Source organism: Coenobita brevimanus, chromosome 24 (assembly GCF_032717465.1).
Source record: "Coenobita brevimanus isolate Jiangsu-jjx chromosome 24, ASM3271746v2, whole genome shotgun sequence".
Taxonomy (NCBI): Eukaryota; Metazoa; Arthropoda; class Malacostraca; order Decapoda; family Coenobitidae; genus Coenobita; species Coenobita brevimanus.
In genome coordinates, this window is record NC_136977.1 from 2,572,143 (window position 1) to 2,584,995 (window position 12,853).

Consider the following 12,853-nt stretch of genomic DNA (forward strand, 5'->3'; position numbering starts at 1 on the left):
GTACCCAAAAGCTCCCGCTTTATGAGAATTCCGCGTTATAGGGCCATATGTTTACATGTTAAAGGGTTTCATGGTACCCAAGCCAGCCCCGCGTTCACCTTTTGGGGGCAATTTTCATTTTTTTTTTCCCAGGACATTTACCTACCTAATAGACTTCATTACACACAAACACTGGAGGATTCCTCACCCTGAATGGAGGAGTTTGCAGGCTTGCTGGGTGGAGGTGAAGTGGGGTTCCGTGGCCATAAAAAAGAGCAAAGATCACACAGTACATGTGCAGCCACAGTAAGGGGAGAGGGTAGGCTCAACTGGGACAGGAAGGCTCGGTGGATCGTGACGACATCCCGCACAGACACGTGATAGCAATACGTCATAGGCTGATGCAACTGGCACTATAACTATCACTGGCTGTACTGTGTCTGTTCCCACCATGTTCTGACTGTTTGAACTTAATTTGGGTCCTCTGGCCATGTAATGTCAATCGTCGCCACATAGTATAGTGTTAAAAAAAATGGGCAGCTTCTTCCACCTGCATGATGTCTATCATTCTTGCGTTGTGACTAAATCTGGACATAAAATTTGCCTCCCATGTTATGTGAGTTTCGCACTATAGGATCGCACGTTATGTGAGCACTCGCTGTACTGAATAATTCTGCAAAATCTAATACTGAACTAAGGTAGTGAAAAGAAAGGATGACAGTGTCCTCTATTTAAAGATTTAAAAAATGGTATTACAGTACCTTACTCTACTAAAATGACAAGGAACTGAATGATGGCCAAGAAATTTTCTTGATACTGTAAAATGCATGATCAATTATTATAGTATTTTAGGAGATCTGCCAACTGTCACAGCAGCAATTTGCCAAGATACTTTACAATACTTTGAAAATCCCAAGTAAACAACAATAAAATTGCCTAATCAATTTCCAATGTTATTTTTCAACATGCTAGTGCCTTGTGGATACTTCTTTTATTCCTCCTCCTCCTCATTATCATCATCCCCAATGAAGTAGGCCACACATTATATTCACTTTTCATTCAATGTACTAAACACAGAAGCTATGTCTCACCCACTACACAGTATTTGGGTCCACTGGGTGAGACAGCAAGAGCATTGACTCTCCCGGGGACTACCATTCGTATTTGCTGGGCTTCGTGCCGGTTAATGGCCCATACTTGCAGGAATGGCTTGTCTCTCTGGGCTGACATAATGTATGCTGCGACACCTGCAATGTAACATCGATGGCTTTAAGATGCATACAAATACAGTACTCCTAATGCTGCTAATGTGGCACAGTTGAAGTAACTTGAACTTCCATTGTATACTGCCCTACTAAACTATACTGTATTTCAACCATATTGTAAACGTCATAGAATGTAAATATCCTGCCACTTCTGTTAGATTTTACTATGATATTTAGCAAAGTAATGCTCATCATCACCATCATCATCATCTAATCCTGTGCTGCCCTATGAGGAATGTAGGAGCCAGAGGCTAGGCAAGTTGGTCCTGACTTTCAAGATGAGAGTGACCAGCCTCACTCATCCCTGAGTGGCATTACATGAGCAATAAACCCCAACCACCCCTTGGATATGGAAACCTGCACAGGCTCAATCCAACTGGAGCACCTTAATTACCCACTAAACCAACAGGCGCCATAATTTGGTCATACGGTTACCACCCAGCACAGTAAATGGGTTCCTGGTGTACAGGAAACCACTTGGTTTATCATTCAATGTAGAGTCACCCAGAGAGAGAAGGAAGAAGAATGAATGAAAGAAAGAAAGACAGAAGAGGAAGGAAGGAAAAAGGATGACAGGAAGAGCAGTTGCACGAGAGCAGCGCTACACTGGGTGAGTGGATGGTAAGCATCCCCATCTACTGCTATAGAGTAATGTTTATACTGTATTATCCCTCTCATGGTTTGGGCAACTCTAGTATAATTTTATTCCAGCTAACACCACGCATATTTAATCAAAGTAAATTTCAGCACCCTACGAATGAGGACTGACTGGACAAAGTAGCTCACAGGTAGTTTTGTCTTGGCCATCCTGTTGAAGGTTTTCAAATGGGGGTAAGGCATTGGCTCTGATGATGATATGGTACCATATCAGTATGTCAACATGCTGCTATCAGCCAATTGCCACAATAATGCTCAATATATGTACGAATGCTTCATAAAATGATATGGCTATGTCACACAGAAATAATTATCATATAGAAGATAACTGAGGATATCCTTTAACAATGTTTGTTAAACCAGGGATTTAAACAAGAGCTCTACACACATACACTAATGAAGAGTTTTTACTTAGTAAAAGAAATTCCTAATAAAGCTCATTACTAACAACTCAGGTCATTGTATCATTTATAAAGGTTCCAACATGCTTGCATGAACCAACCTTGGTCACCTAATGGTGGCTCTCCACACTGCTTGATCTCTGGCAACCTCCCTATTCAGTCCCTTATCCTCAAGGTCACATTCCAAGACCTCGTCCCAGGTCTTTTTTGGTCTGCCTCTTGCAACTCTACCCTCAACATTCATACTTCTCACTTTCCGCATCCAATTGTCTTCCTCCATCCTCTCCACATGCCCAAACTATCTCACTTTGCCCCTCCTCATCACAACACCAACACATTCCAGTCCCTTCTTTCCTCTCAACTCTTCATTCGTAAACCTAGCTCACCCCGGCCTTGCACTCCACAACCATCTAAAAAATTTTCATATCTCTATGTTTAAGTCTATGTGTATCCTCTTTCTTTACTGCCCAGTCTCCCTATCAGATAGCACTACACTTTTAACACATGCCACATACAAATATCCCTTAGCAAGAAGGGAGAGCCCACTCAATGTCAGAAGAGACAAAAGCTCCCTGAACTTCCTCCAACCACTCCCTACCCTAGCTACAGAGCCCCACCTCCAGCACATAACACATCCCCCAAATAACAAAACTCTTCAATACACTCACAAGACTCATCATCAAGATCAATTTTTTCATGTCTGACAATCTCTACACGCTCTCCATTCTCCCCGACACACTGCACACACGAAATCAGCATTATCTTGCAGTCCACCTCTAATACTACATCTCCAATGGACCCATTTACAAATACTTCACAGGATGGAGTTACTTCCACACCCTTGTGGCAAACCGCACACGGCCACTCTCCCTCTGCTCTGACAGTACCACCAGCCATAGATATAATAATTTTTGTTTTACCCACATTTACTCTCAAACCCCTGTGCCCCATTCTGTTTCTCCACTTCCAAAATCTTTCCTCTGTCCCCCGTTCATTTTTCACAATCAACACCAAGTCAGTAATCAGTATACATCTCCCATGGAAGTCCATTTCTGAAGTCACATGGGTTCAAGCACCATGACAAACAATAAGGGGCTCAGCATTGACCCCTGATGTATGCCAACATTCCCGGAAAACTCATCACTCAAATCTCCATTCACTCTCTCCTGGGCGGAAGCATCCACATGCATAGCCAAAACAACTCTAACCTGCCACTCTTCGATCCCAAACTTTCTCATTGACCACTTCACTACCTCCCTCGGGACACTGTCAAAGGCCTTCTCCAAATCAACAAAAAAAAGGGTAGCTACAGCTCCCTTTTCTTTGCTATATATTTTTCCTGAAGCTGGCAGAGAATGAATATGGGATCAGTGGTCCCTTTGCCTGACATAAACCCAAACCCCATCTAACCAATATTCACTCTTTTCCTGATCACATCTTCTAGAACTCCATCACCTTCAATATATGGTCCAAAAATTTTATGCCTCTATACTGAACCTACAAAAACAAACACAGCTACATGATATAATGCTGTACACACTTCATATACAAACATACAAGTTACTTTTTCCTGCATACTGACCAACTGGAGCAAGAGTGGAAGCAGCAGCTGGTGCCCCTCGATAACTCTTGAGCTGTGTCCCTGTGACACCATCATATACCTGCAAATAATTTTGGGGTAAAATTCACATACAAACGTTCCTGTGAAGTTACAATTTCTCACAATGCTTTTCAAGTGACCATTAGTATAAATATTAAAATTCAAGGTACTGCATAAAACATCTCTCTCCAATCTATGCACCCTATATATAAGCTTCAACAGTTCCATTTCCATTGCTCTCCCTCGTGACTTCTGATACATACATCCCACATCTACACATTAATGGGGGCACAAGCACAGTGTAACCCACTCCTCCAGTTTCAGCATTCAGTTTCCTGTTTTGCATCAAAGTAATTAGAGCTCTAGCCACTTTTCTTCCTTCTATCTTTCTATTATTAGCTTATTTTTCACACTTCAATCTTTTTTCAGTAAATTTCTACAAGTTGTCCATATTATATTGGTTTGGGATATGAAACCTGTATTTTTCTGATGGATTATGGTGTGAATCTGTTGACAATGATACTGATTTTCGTTCGAAGCAAGTCAGTTTTGTAATATTTGGTACTATCTTCCTTGGTGATCACAAGAGACCAGAGAGTGGGAAAGAAGTGAAATACTGTACTACTAACAATGTTACTTGTTAATTGTAATTTTTTTTAATAAGAGAACAGAGGAAGGAAAAACAAATGAATAAAAAAAAAAAAAAAAAAATCCATACACCAGACTACTAGCATCCTCCATTCATAAAATATCGTAACAGTTGGATTTTAACGGCTGTAGGTTGAAGTTCTGGGGAAACAACTCTGGGGAAGAGTGTTCCAGAGAGATGCAGTTTGGGGAATAAAAGAATTCTGATTGGCAGAAGTTCTGCAATATGGCTGTGTGACACTCCAGTCATAAGCGCTACCAGATGCCCGTGTAGCACGAGGGAAGGCACCGAGAGGTGGCACAATGGACGCAACTTCGTCTGAGCATTTGCCATAAAAATATCTGTAAAATAATGCATGGGAGGCAACATTCCTTCTTACTTGCAAGGGAGGTAGTTTATATATAAGAGCAGGGTTATTAAAAATTCCAATATTTTTGTTCTGAATTTTGTCTGGTTGTTTTATTGCAACCTCTCCACATCCATTCCATAAGGGTGAGCAATATATAGGCTATAGCCTACCCAGTCCAACTGTAACCTAACCTGGACCCATGAAATTCAATCCTATTCATAGTCAAATCTCTGGAATACCAAATTGGGACAGCACCATCAGAGACCATGTCCACAACCTAACACTGTAAACATAAATATGCATTTTGGGGCAACTTAAAAAAAAAAAAAAAAAATCTACCGTATTACTGAATCACGGAAAATAATAACAGAAGTAATAGGAATAACAATTTATAATAATCATCATCATAATCACAAGAATAATTCTGAAATTACCTGAATACAGTCTGCTCCAGCATTCAATGAAGATACAAAAACTGCATCTATCATTGGTTCCATCTCCTCCTATGCCGTTTTCCTGAAATGAAAGAAGTACTATAACTAGATAATAATTTCATGGATGCTATATTGTAAACAGAAACCAATGGCAGGCATGCTGCGGTCAAAGATACTTCTGATGCCCACTCTGGTTGATGTGTTGTACACTAAGCTACTGTGTCATTTACTCTAGTGATGCATTTAAAACAATACATCAGTCACATTACTGGTGTTGTTGACTACCCGACTCATGTGGATGCAGTGGGAAAGACAAAAATCGTGTCCAAGTTTTGTCCAAAGATTGCCAGTAAGTGTGACATTTGAAACCATACGAGAGCTCTACCACGGCTACATATTCGTGATTGGCTACCCTGACTTTCCTCAAGCTTCATATCTGCTGGTGATGAGATAACAGTATAAACGAGCCCAGGAAATTCCAAAGCCTTAACATCCATTTGTGAATGTTGCTGCGTCACTGAGACGAACAGTAAGCCACATTCTGGCAGGCGATGACTGCGTGGCTACTCCATTTACAAAATGTCGGTCAGACCTAGTACATACCTTGGTATGGTCAGGGCAAAACAGCATGCATCCAACTACTAGGATGATGAGAGAGGGTATAATATATGTTTATTTAGAAGGAAAGAACCCCAAACAGATAGTGCAAACATTTGGTGTAAGAAGAACTGTAGAAATGTGGATCTGGCACTTTCAGGAGGGAGGCACAATGGACAGCAGTCATTGTTCAGGTCACCTTAGTGTCACCACACCAATACAAGACCTGGAAATAATCACAACGATGGAAGTTAGCACCTGCAAGCCATATTTATTCCGTAAGAGACGAATTTAACCAAGAATGAAGCACACAAATAGCTGTGCATAGACTTTCGCCTTCTGGGTCATACGCTCAAACTTCGGGCTGTGGGATTCATTTCACCGCTCATACTAAAACATACTGTTATCATTATACATTTGCTCTATCCTAATACGTAACATTATTGCTTGATGACATGTAATGACAATCACAGCTTACAACTGCCAACTTAAGCTATGCAGAAGTAAATAAATAAGGAAGTAGAAACAAATTCTGGACATGCCCATAGCTAATGGAATTGGAGTGTTGCTAACATGGTGTTAAAAAAGAGAACAGATAAGAAATGGTTCATATATATATATATCACGTAAAATTAGCAGTCGGAAAAAAACAACTACATGTATTTAGTTCAGTTTGTAACAAAATATATGATCACATCTACCGTACAGGCTCGTCATCTGAAGCAAATGACAACTCATGTCAACGCTGCCAATTGTCCATATGACGCAACACAGAGCACACCAAAACTTTAGCTTTTTAGCAGATGCTTTCATCAAGTTTCGGGACAAGACTTTTGTCTTTCATTGTACACCCACTAGACTGCAGTATGAAGTTGCTCTAACCTTTTGCAGTCCACCATCCTCCTTTTAAGGAACAGGGAAGAAGTTTAGGGACATCTATATAACTGGTCTGCCTCCACCATAAGGATGCCCGAGTTTACTTTTTTCTTTAAAGTCTGGACAGAAGGCCAAAACTTACGGGCTTCTGAAGTTTTCCGATGTGTTATAAGCTGCTCTTCCGTTCAAGCAATCAAGCAAAGAGCTGTTTGAATACCGTCAGTGAAGCTGTAAATTAGCTTATTATTCTTTCTACACATTAGTCGCCCGTGGTATAACTGTAGTATATCTGCGACACTGCAAACAAATAATTGCAGTCTGCCAACCACCGCCAGCGTGGTAGGAGCTTGATTGTAAATACATATAGTCAATTGTGTAAATGTTTACAAGTGACAGAGTTTCTATATTCAATTGTTAATAAACTAGTTCCAAACAGTGAAAAATGTTATTAAAATGTGCTAGTCTTATCATAAAAAAAGGCTCTCTTTATTGACCTTTCGACTTATATAGCGGATCCCTCGAACCTCTTACGATTCTTGATTCTAGAGACTCAAGTCTACGGGGCCTCTACTTCTTACTTCGTACAACCATGGCCAAACCATAGTCAAACGACCAACCAAACAACTTGGCTATGGTTTAGCCGTTAGCTAGACTTCGAGTACAATATATTCATTACAGTTTTCAGAGGAAGGAGGGGGCCCGGTATTGATAATCTTGCCCCAAGTCGGCTGTGTGTTGGTTGTTAAACTTGTTGGCGGCCCAGTACAATGTGTACAGCGTTCTGCGTCATAATATAAATTTTAGCGGGGGGGGGGGGGTATGATAGTCAGAACTACAGCGATTTATCTTCCAGTTCAGATCATCAAGGTTAGACGTAACTAAGATTAATGACTGTAGAAAGCATTATTAAGGCAATCATTGTTTATTTATTTTTACTGAGCTGTTACAATCTCATGGCAAGAACTTTGTTAACCCACCATGCTAAGGGCAAAGTCATGGGAAGAAGGGGAAGAAATGAGAATGGCTGCCGAAACTCCTCCAGCTCTTCCCCTTCTATCCACCAAATCCTCGCCCTTGTTAAATACCTCAAGGTCACGCTAGTCTATTCCAGCCTCCCAACACAGCCACCTTGTGGGTGATCGTGGTGACAAGGAGGTGGAGGTTAAGTACCTGTACTGAGGGTTTGTGTTGCCTCTGACTATAATGCCGGTGGTGGTTGCAGTTGGCGTAAAGCGGTGTTGGGTGGAACACGTGCGAGGTTTGGGGATACGCCGGTTTGCAAAAGACTCATCCACTCCTCCTCCCCCTCCCTCATTTCTCTCCCCCCTCCCCGTTTCTTTTCTTTCCCCGCCTAGCTCTTCCCTCCTTTACTATCAACCTTTCTTGCTTCGGCCATCCTTGCAACAAGCTTATCTAAATGGTCGATTAAACTGTAGAAATAATCTATCTATCTATATACCTAGGCTGCTTCCCCCAAAGAAAGGGAAGTAGCCAGGACAGGACGACACACTCCCAATTTACTCATCCACACACACACACATTCATTCGCATATTAGCCCCAAGGGGAGAAGGGACACGGTAGAAATAAATGCTTGTTGATTTTTTTTAGAATGGATAGCTGTATGATGACTATAACAACTCCTTTAAACAGATGACTTATTTGATATTCCGTATTTGCTATTTCAGCTGGGAGAGTTCTCTAGCTGCAAGGAGTTAGCTCTAGTCTTCATTAATCTCTCGCAAAGTCTTTCTATATACCTAACACATTCAAGTCGAGAACGTCTTTATTTTTCTGAAACTTCAAGGCGAGTTTATTCAGTTCAGGAACGATCTCGTGTTGAAGGGATTACCAAAGGCTATATTAAGGGACTGAATAAGAAGGCTGCCAGAGATCGGGCAACATGGAGAGATGCCATTAAGCGACCAAAATTGACGCATGAAAGCATGTCGGAGCCTTTATAAACGAATTAACATCTAGAATAACTGAAACTTCTCATTCAGGTATGGAAGGTGCCGGAGAGAAGTTACTGACGGAAAAACTTGCCCTACTGCGTCTCTGCCTCGTTGCTTAGGCAGGGTCTTCATGCATTTTTGTCTCACCAGTGCGGCATATATGAGGTAGAGTGGGCTGTGGAAATAACTGTTGGATTTATATAGGATGAAGGCTACCAACGCTGAAAATGTGGACTATTTAAATGGGTTTTCAGAGGAGACTGTAATGAGCGTGAAGAGGGCTTGGGAAGACTGGATGTTAGGGTAAGGGGAGGGAGAAATATTGTGAGGAATGGGTAGGGATGAGAGGGTGCCTGGGAGTTTGCTGTGAGAAGTGATGGGATGGTATACTGGAGTCGTGGCATGTTAAGAAGTGGGTATGGAATTTTTCACTGGTGTGGGGCTAGAATGGAAACCGAGCAGAATCATATGGTAAAGATAAAAAGAATGGGACATGTTGTAGGGAGGAAATTGGTATGCCAGAAGGAGCAGATTGACATTTGGGGAACGTAATACCGACAACGTGTGAGGATAATGGAAAATAATGGTGTTGGTTAGATAGGTATGTTTTCTATGGCATATGTGTTTTCTGTAGGGTGGTTAATTTATATGTACGGTATATATTATTTCTGTATGTATATATTAACCTCTTTGGCTAGAGGAGGTAAGTATAATTGTAAGCTATTCTTGCTCCCACCAAGCAACTTGGCTGGCTAGGTGTCAGACTGGAGTCATGCCCTTCACAATGCTGTTAATAGTGCTCTTACTCTTCGCACTCTTCCGTTTATAAATCCTATCTCGTCTCATACTCAGGTGGGGGGAAAAAAGTAATGATGATGTACTGTCTACATTACGGGCAAAGGTAGTCATGGTCTGAGGAAAGATAAGTATAAGCGCCCACCATTCCGTGATAAGTGTGTCACAGGTAGCTGGTCAGGACGAGGCTGCTGCTTGGCAAGGCCTGTGGACGTACCTGTGAAAGTGGGGCAGGGGGTCCTTTCTCGCGTTGGCACTGCTTTGTATTTTCTCTGGCACTCACATATTATCCATAAAATTTATGAGGTAATGAGGGCTTAAGTCAACTGTCAATTATATTTAAAAAGTTCAGCTTGACTGCCAGTTATATTTGTAGTTTGAAGAGGAAGAGATAGAACGACCATAGTGTTGACTTTTTTTCTCTCTAAACATTTTTTAAAATATACTGTATAACAATTTGTGTCGTTACGGTATATTATTGGAGACAGTTGACCTGGACCTGAAGTATTTTTACTCGGGCAACCACATGATATCTAAGCAAACTCTTAGTAGATCACACAGTAGGAGTCTCGTAATATGTACTGGTAACATGTCAGATATCTTCATGGTCTGACATTTGTCGGGGTTGCTGAGTTCATTACTCGAGGACAAGGAGGTTCGAGTAGTACAGTGTAGTCTTTTAGGTTAACGACAAGCAGGTTTTAAGGAAGCTGTTTCTTTTTATAAATTTTGTAAGCCGCACATACATTGTAACCTAATTAATTTATATCAATAAAAATAACATCCTCTCATGCAGAGTATACGGTACAGTATTTGTCTTGTATATTACAATCCTCCACGGCCGTATATTGAAGCTGAAATCGTGAAAGCGAAAGCAAGCCTCCCCCTATATTCTCTAATTTCTAAAGTTATGAGTGATAGGACGTTCCTAGGCTATATCTTTGCCGACTTCATTCTAGTGTAGGATTCAGGTTAATTGATTAATCATGGGGTTCCATCACTGATTCAGTATTTTGGGACTTACTGTATTTTCCACTCTCATATGGCCGTTGGTTTTGTGAATGTCGCCTCAGATTCAAGGTCATGTAAGTATATATGCATGGTACGTCACAAGAGTGGTCAATAACGTCTGCCAGATGAAAGTTTAGTAATGGATGGCTGAAGGCATGAGGCAAGACTTTACCAGTGTAGGTTAAATTTAACAGTCTGTCAGGATGGTAGTGACGGAGGATAGTGGTCGTTACTTGGGCACTTGCCATGTATGTTAGGGCCAGAGCTTCCATGACTGTCCATATGCTTTGCGTTAAGTTCATGTATGTAATTGTTATGCTAAGTCACAAGAATGGTCAATAAACTATATCTGTATATCAGATGGAGGCCAAGCAGAAGGTAGGTGAAGACGGGGTACATACCAGTGTAACAGACTTTGCACATAGGAACAGCCTGCATTCCAGTGTCTACTGCCGGATGAAAGGTCATGTGAATATACGTACAATACACATATTATGGTACATCACAGCAGTGGTCAATATAATCTATGATATGTATCAGGTGGAGATTTAGCATGGGATAAACAAAGACGTGGGGTAGACACTCTTCCAGTATGACAGACCTCCAGTATAGAAGGTTCCATTTGACAGTCGCATTGTCAGGATGGTTGTAGCTGTTATTACTGTTGTATTGGTGGAGAGCTATGGAGTCGGTTGAAGTAATGTTTGTCCTGTGAGCTACTTGGGTACTAGGCTTGCATTTAGGGGCGAGAGCTTCCATGGCGGAGTCTATGGCCTGCACGATGTTGTGTGACTGGTGGGTGTCTGTGTTCCCCTTCGGTGAGTTCCCTTCCGTCCAGAATGAGGAGGTGGCGAGGTCAGGCGATGAACTGAGTGCCTTCAGAGCCACGTCAATGGTGGACGTCAAGGTGGGGGGCGACAGTGTGGAACCTGATCCAGTCATGCGTTCCTCCTCTTGTGTTTCATCTGTTGAAACTGACTTATCTGAATGACTAGAAACTTTCAGACTGTAGAGAACTAGATGAATAGAACAAAATATTAACTGCGGAGAGTGACAACTCGTGAAAATGTTTTTATTATTCCATAGCGATTAGCAATAAGGAACAGGCATTTGCTGTTTTGGATCTGGAACCCCCCAGTTAATATATATATATATATATATATATATATATATATATATATATATATATATATATATATATATATATATATATATATACCACATTTTAAGTATAATGGTCCTGGTGCTGGGACGGGAAAGAACAATACAGATGGTATGGAAGAAATTGGATAATTTAATTTGAAAGGTTTCTTGAACTTGCTGGGTAGTATGGATATGTGACGAAAATGGGGTAGAAGTGCGAGAACTTAATCTGAAAGTTTTGAACTTACTGAAACGTATGTAGTCTATATGCAAAATTTAAAAAAAAATCCAGCATCAGGGTGGAAGTGCATAGGCACTGGCAGTCTTAACCTTAATCTAACTTACATATTATATAAAATTTCAAGTAAGTGTGTAGCGTACAAGGAACTCGGATGAGATCCACAAAACGCCTTCAGTCAACTCCCTGTCGTTACTAAACTTAATTTTTTCCGGAAAGAAGAAAGAAAAGTGCAGTATATCCACACACGTTAACCCCCTTGCATCCGATGACATCTTTTGCTATTACCAAATTATTCTGCTCAGGGAAGAAGTCATGTGGAGAAGTTAATGAACGTTAACTAGACTGCATAACATCGTTTGGAGGTAACCATAATGAAATAAAAAGTACGTTATCGACCTTAGCTATGCCAGAGGATGAGTGTAAGGTTGTGAATCAAGGTCCCTGGTGATACCTTGAGTGTGTTGAGCTGCCAAGGTGACTAGTGAGTGCAGTACCCCTGCTAGGCAACACGCCAGCTCCACTAAAGGCTCACTCCTACCATCCACTTTCGTTGTACACCCTGTTGAATTTTAAGCTGTTAAATATATATATATATATATATATATATATATATATATATATATATATATATATATATATATATATATATATATATATATATATATATATATATATATATATAATGAGACTAAGATTAATAAGGAATGCACAATAAATTCCGAGTTGATACACATTGCATTTACATACAAAACTTCGAACATCTGTCGTAAAAAAAGTGGCAAATATGATAACCACGTCCAATTAACATCACTAAGGTCTATACTAGACTGAGAGTCTGAAATCTGAGTTCAGCACAAAATATCGAGTTTAAAGTATAAGCTGAACATTGTATCTATAATCAAA

The 12,853-nt window shown here is 40.7% G+C and overlaps 2 protein-coding genes across 2 annotated transcripts in view; both read right to left on the bottom strand.

Annotated features, from left to right (window-relative positions):
- LOC145393408 (WD repeat-containing protein 18) overlaps positions 1-5,416 on the bottom strand; it is an 11,807-nt gene extending 6,391 nt beyond the window's left edge. The window contains exons 1-3 of the mRNA XM_080267502.1: positions 5,335-5,416; positions 3,885-3,963; positions 1,071-1,226 (exon numbers count right to left, since the gene is read on the bottom strand). Of these exons, the coding sequence (XP_080123628.1) occupies positions 1,071-1,226; positions 3,885-3,963; positions 5,335-5,397 (298 nt within the window). The 5' untranslated portion in view covers positions 5,398-5,416. The remainder of the gene's footprint in view (positions 1-1,070; positions 1,227-3,884; positions 3,964-5,334) is intronic.
- A 4,853-nt stretch (positions 5,417-10,269) lies between these two features.
- LOC145393409 (uncharacterized) lies at positions 10,270-12,455 on the bottom strand. Its single transcript, XM_080267503.1, has 2 exons — positions 12,402-12,455; positions 10,270-11,531 (listed from the first exon to the last, which is right to left on the bottom strand). The coding sequence occupies exon 2, from the start codon at positions 11,506-11,508 to the stop codon at positions 11,059-11,061; it is 450 nt and encodes a 149-aa protein (XP_080123629.1). The 5' UTR covers positions 11,509-11,531; positions 12,402-12,455; the 3' UTR covers positions 10,270-11,058.
- Between the last annotated feature and the right edge of the window lie 398 nt (positions 12,456-12,853).

Coding starts and splice junctions, on each gene's coding strand:
- LOC145393409 (XM_080267503.1), bottom strand. CDS start 11,508: ATGACTGGATCAGGTTCCACACTGTCGCCCCCCACCTTGACGTCCACC.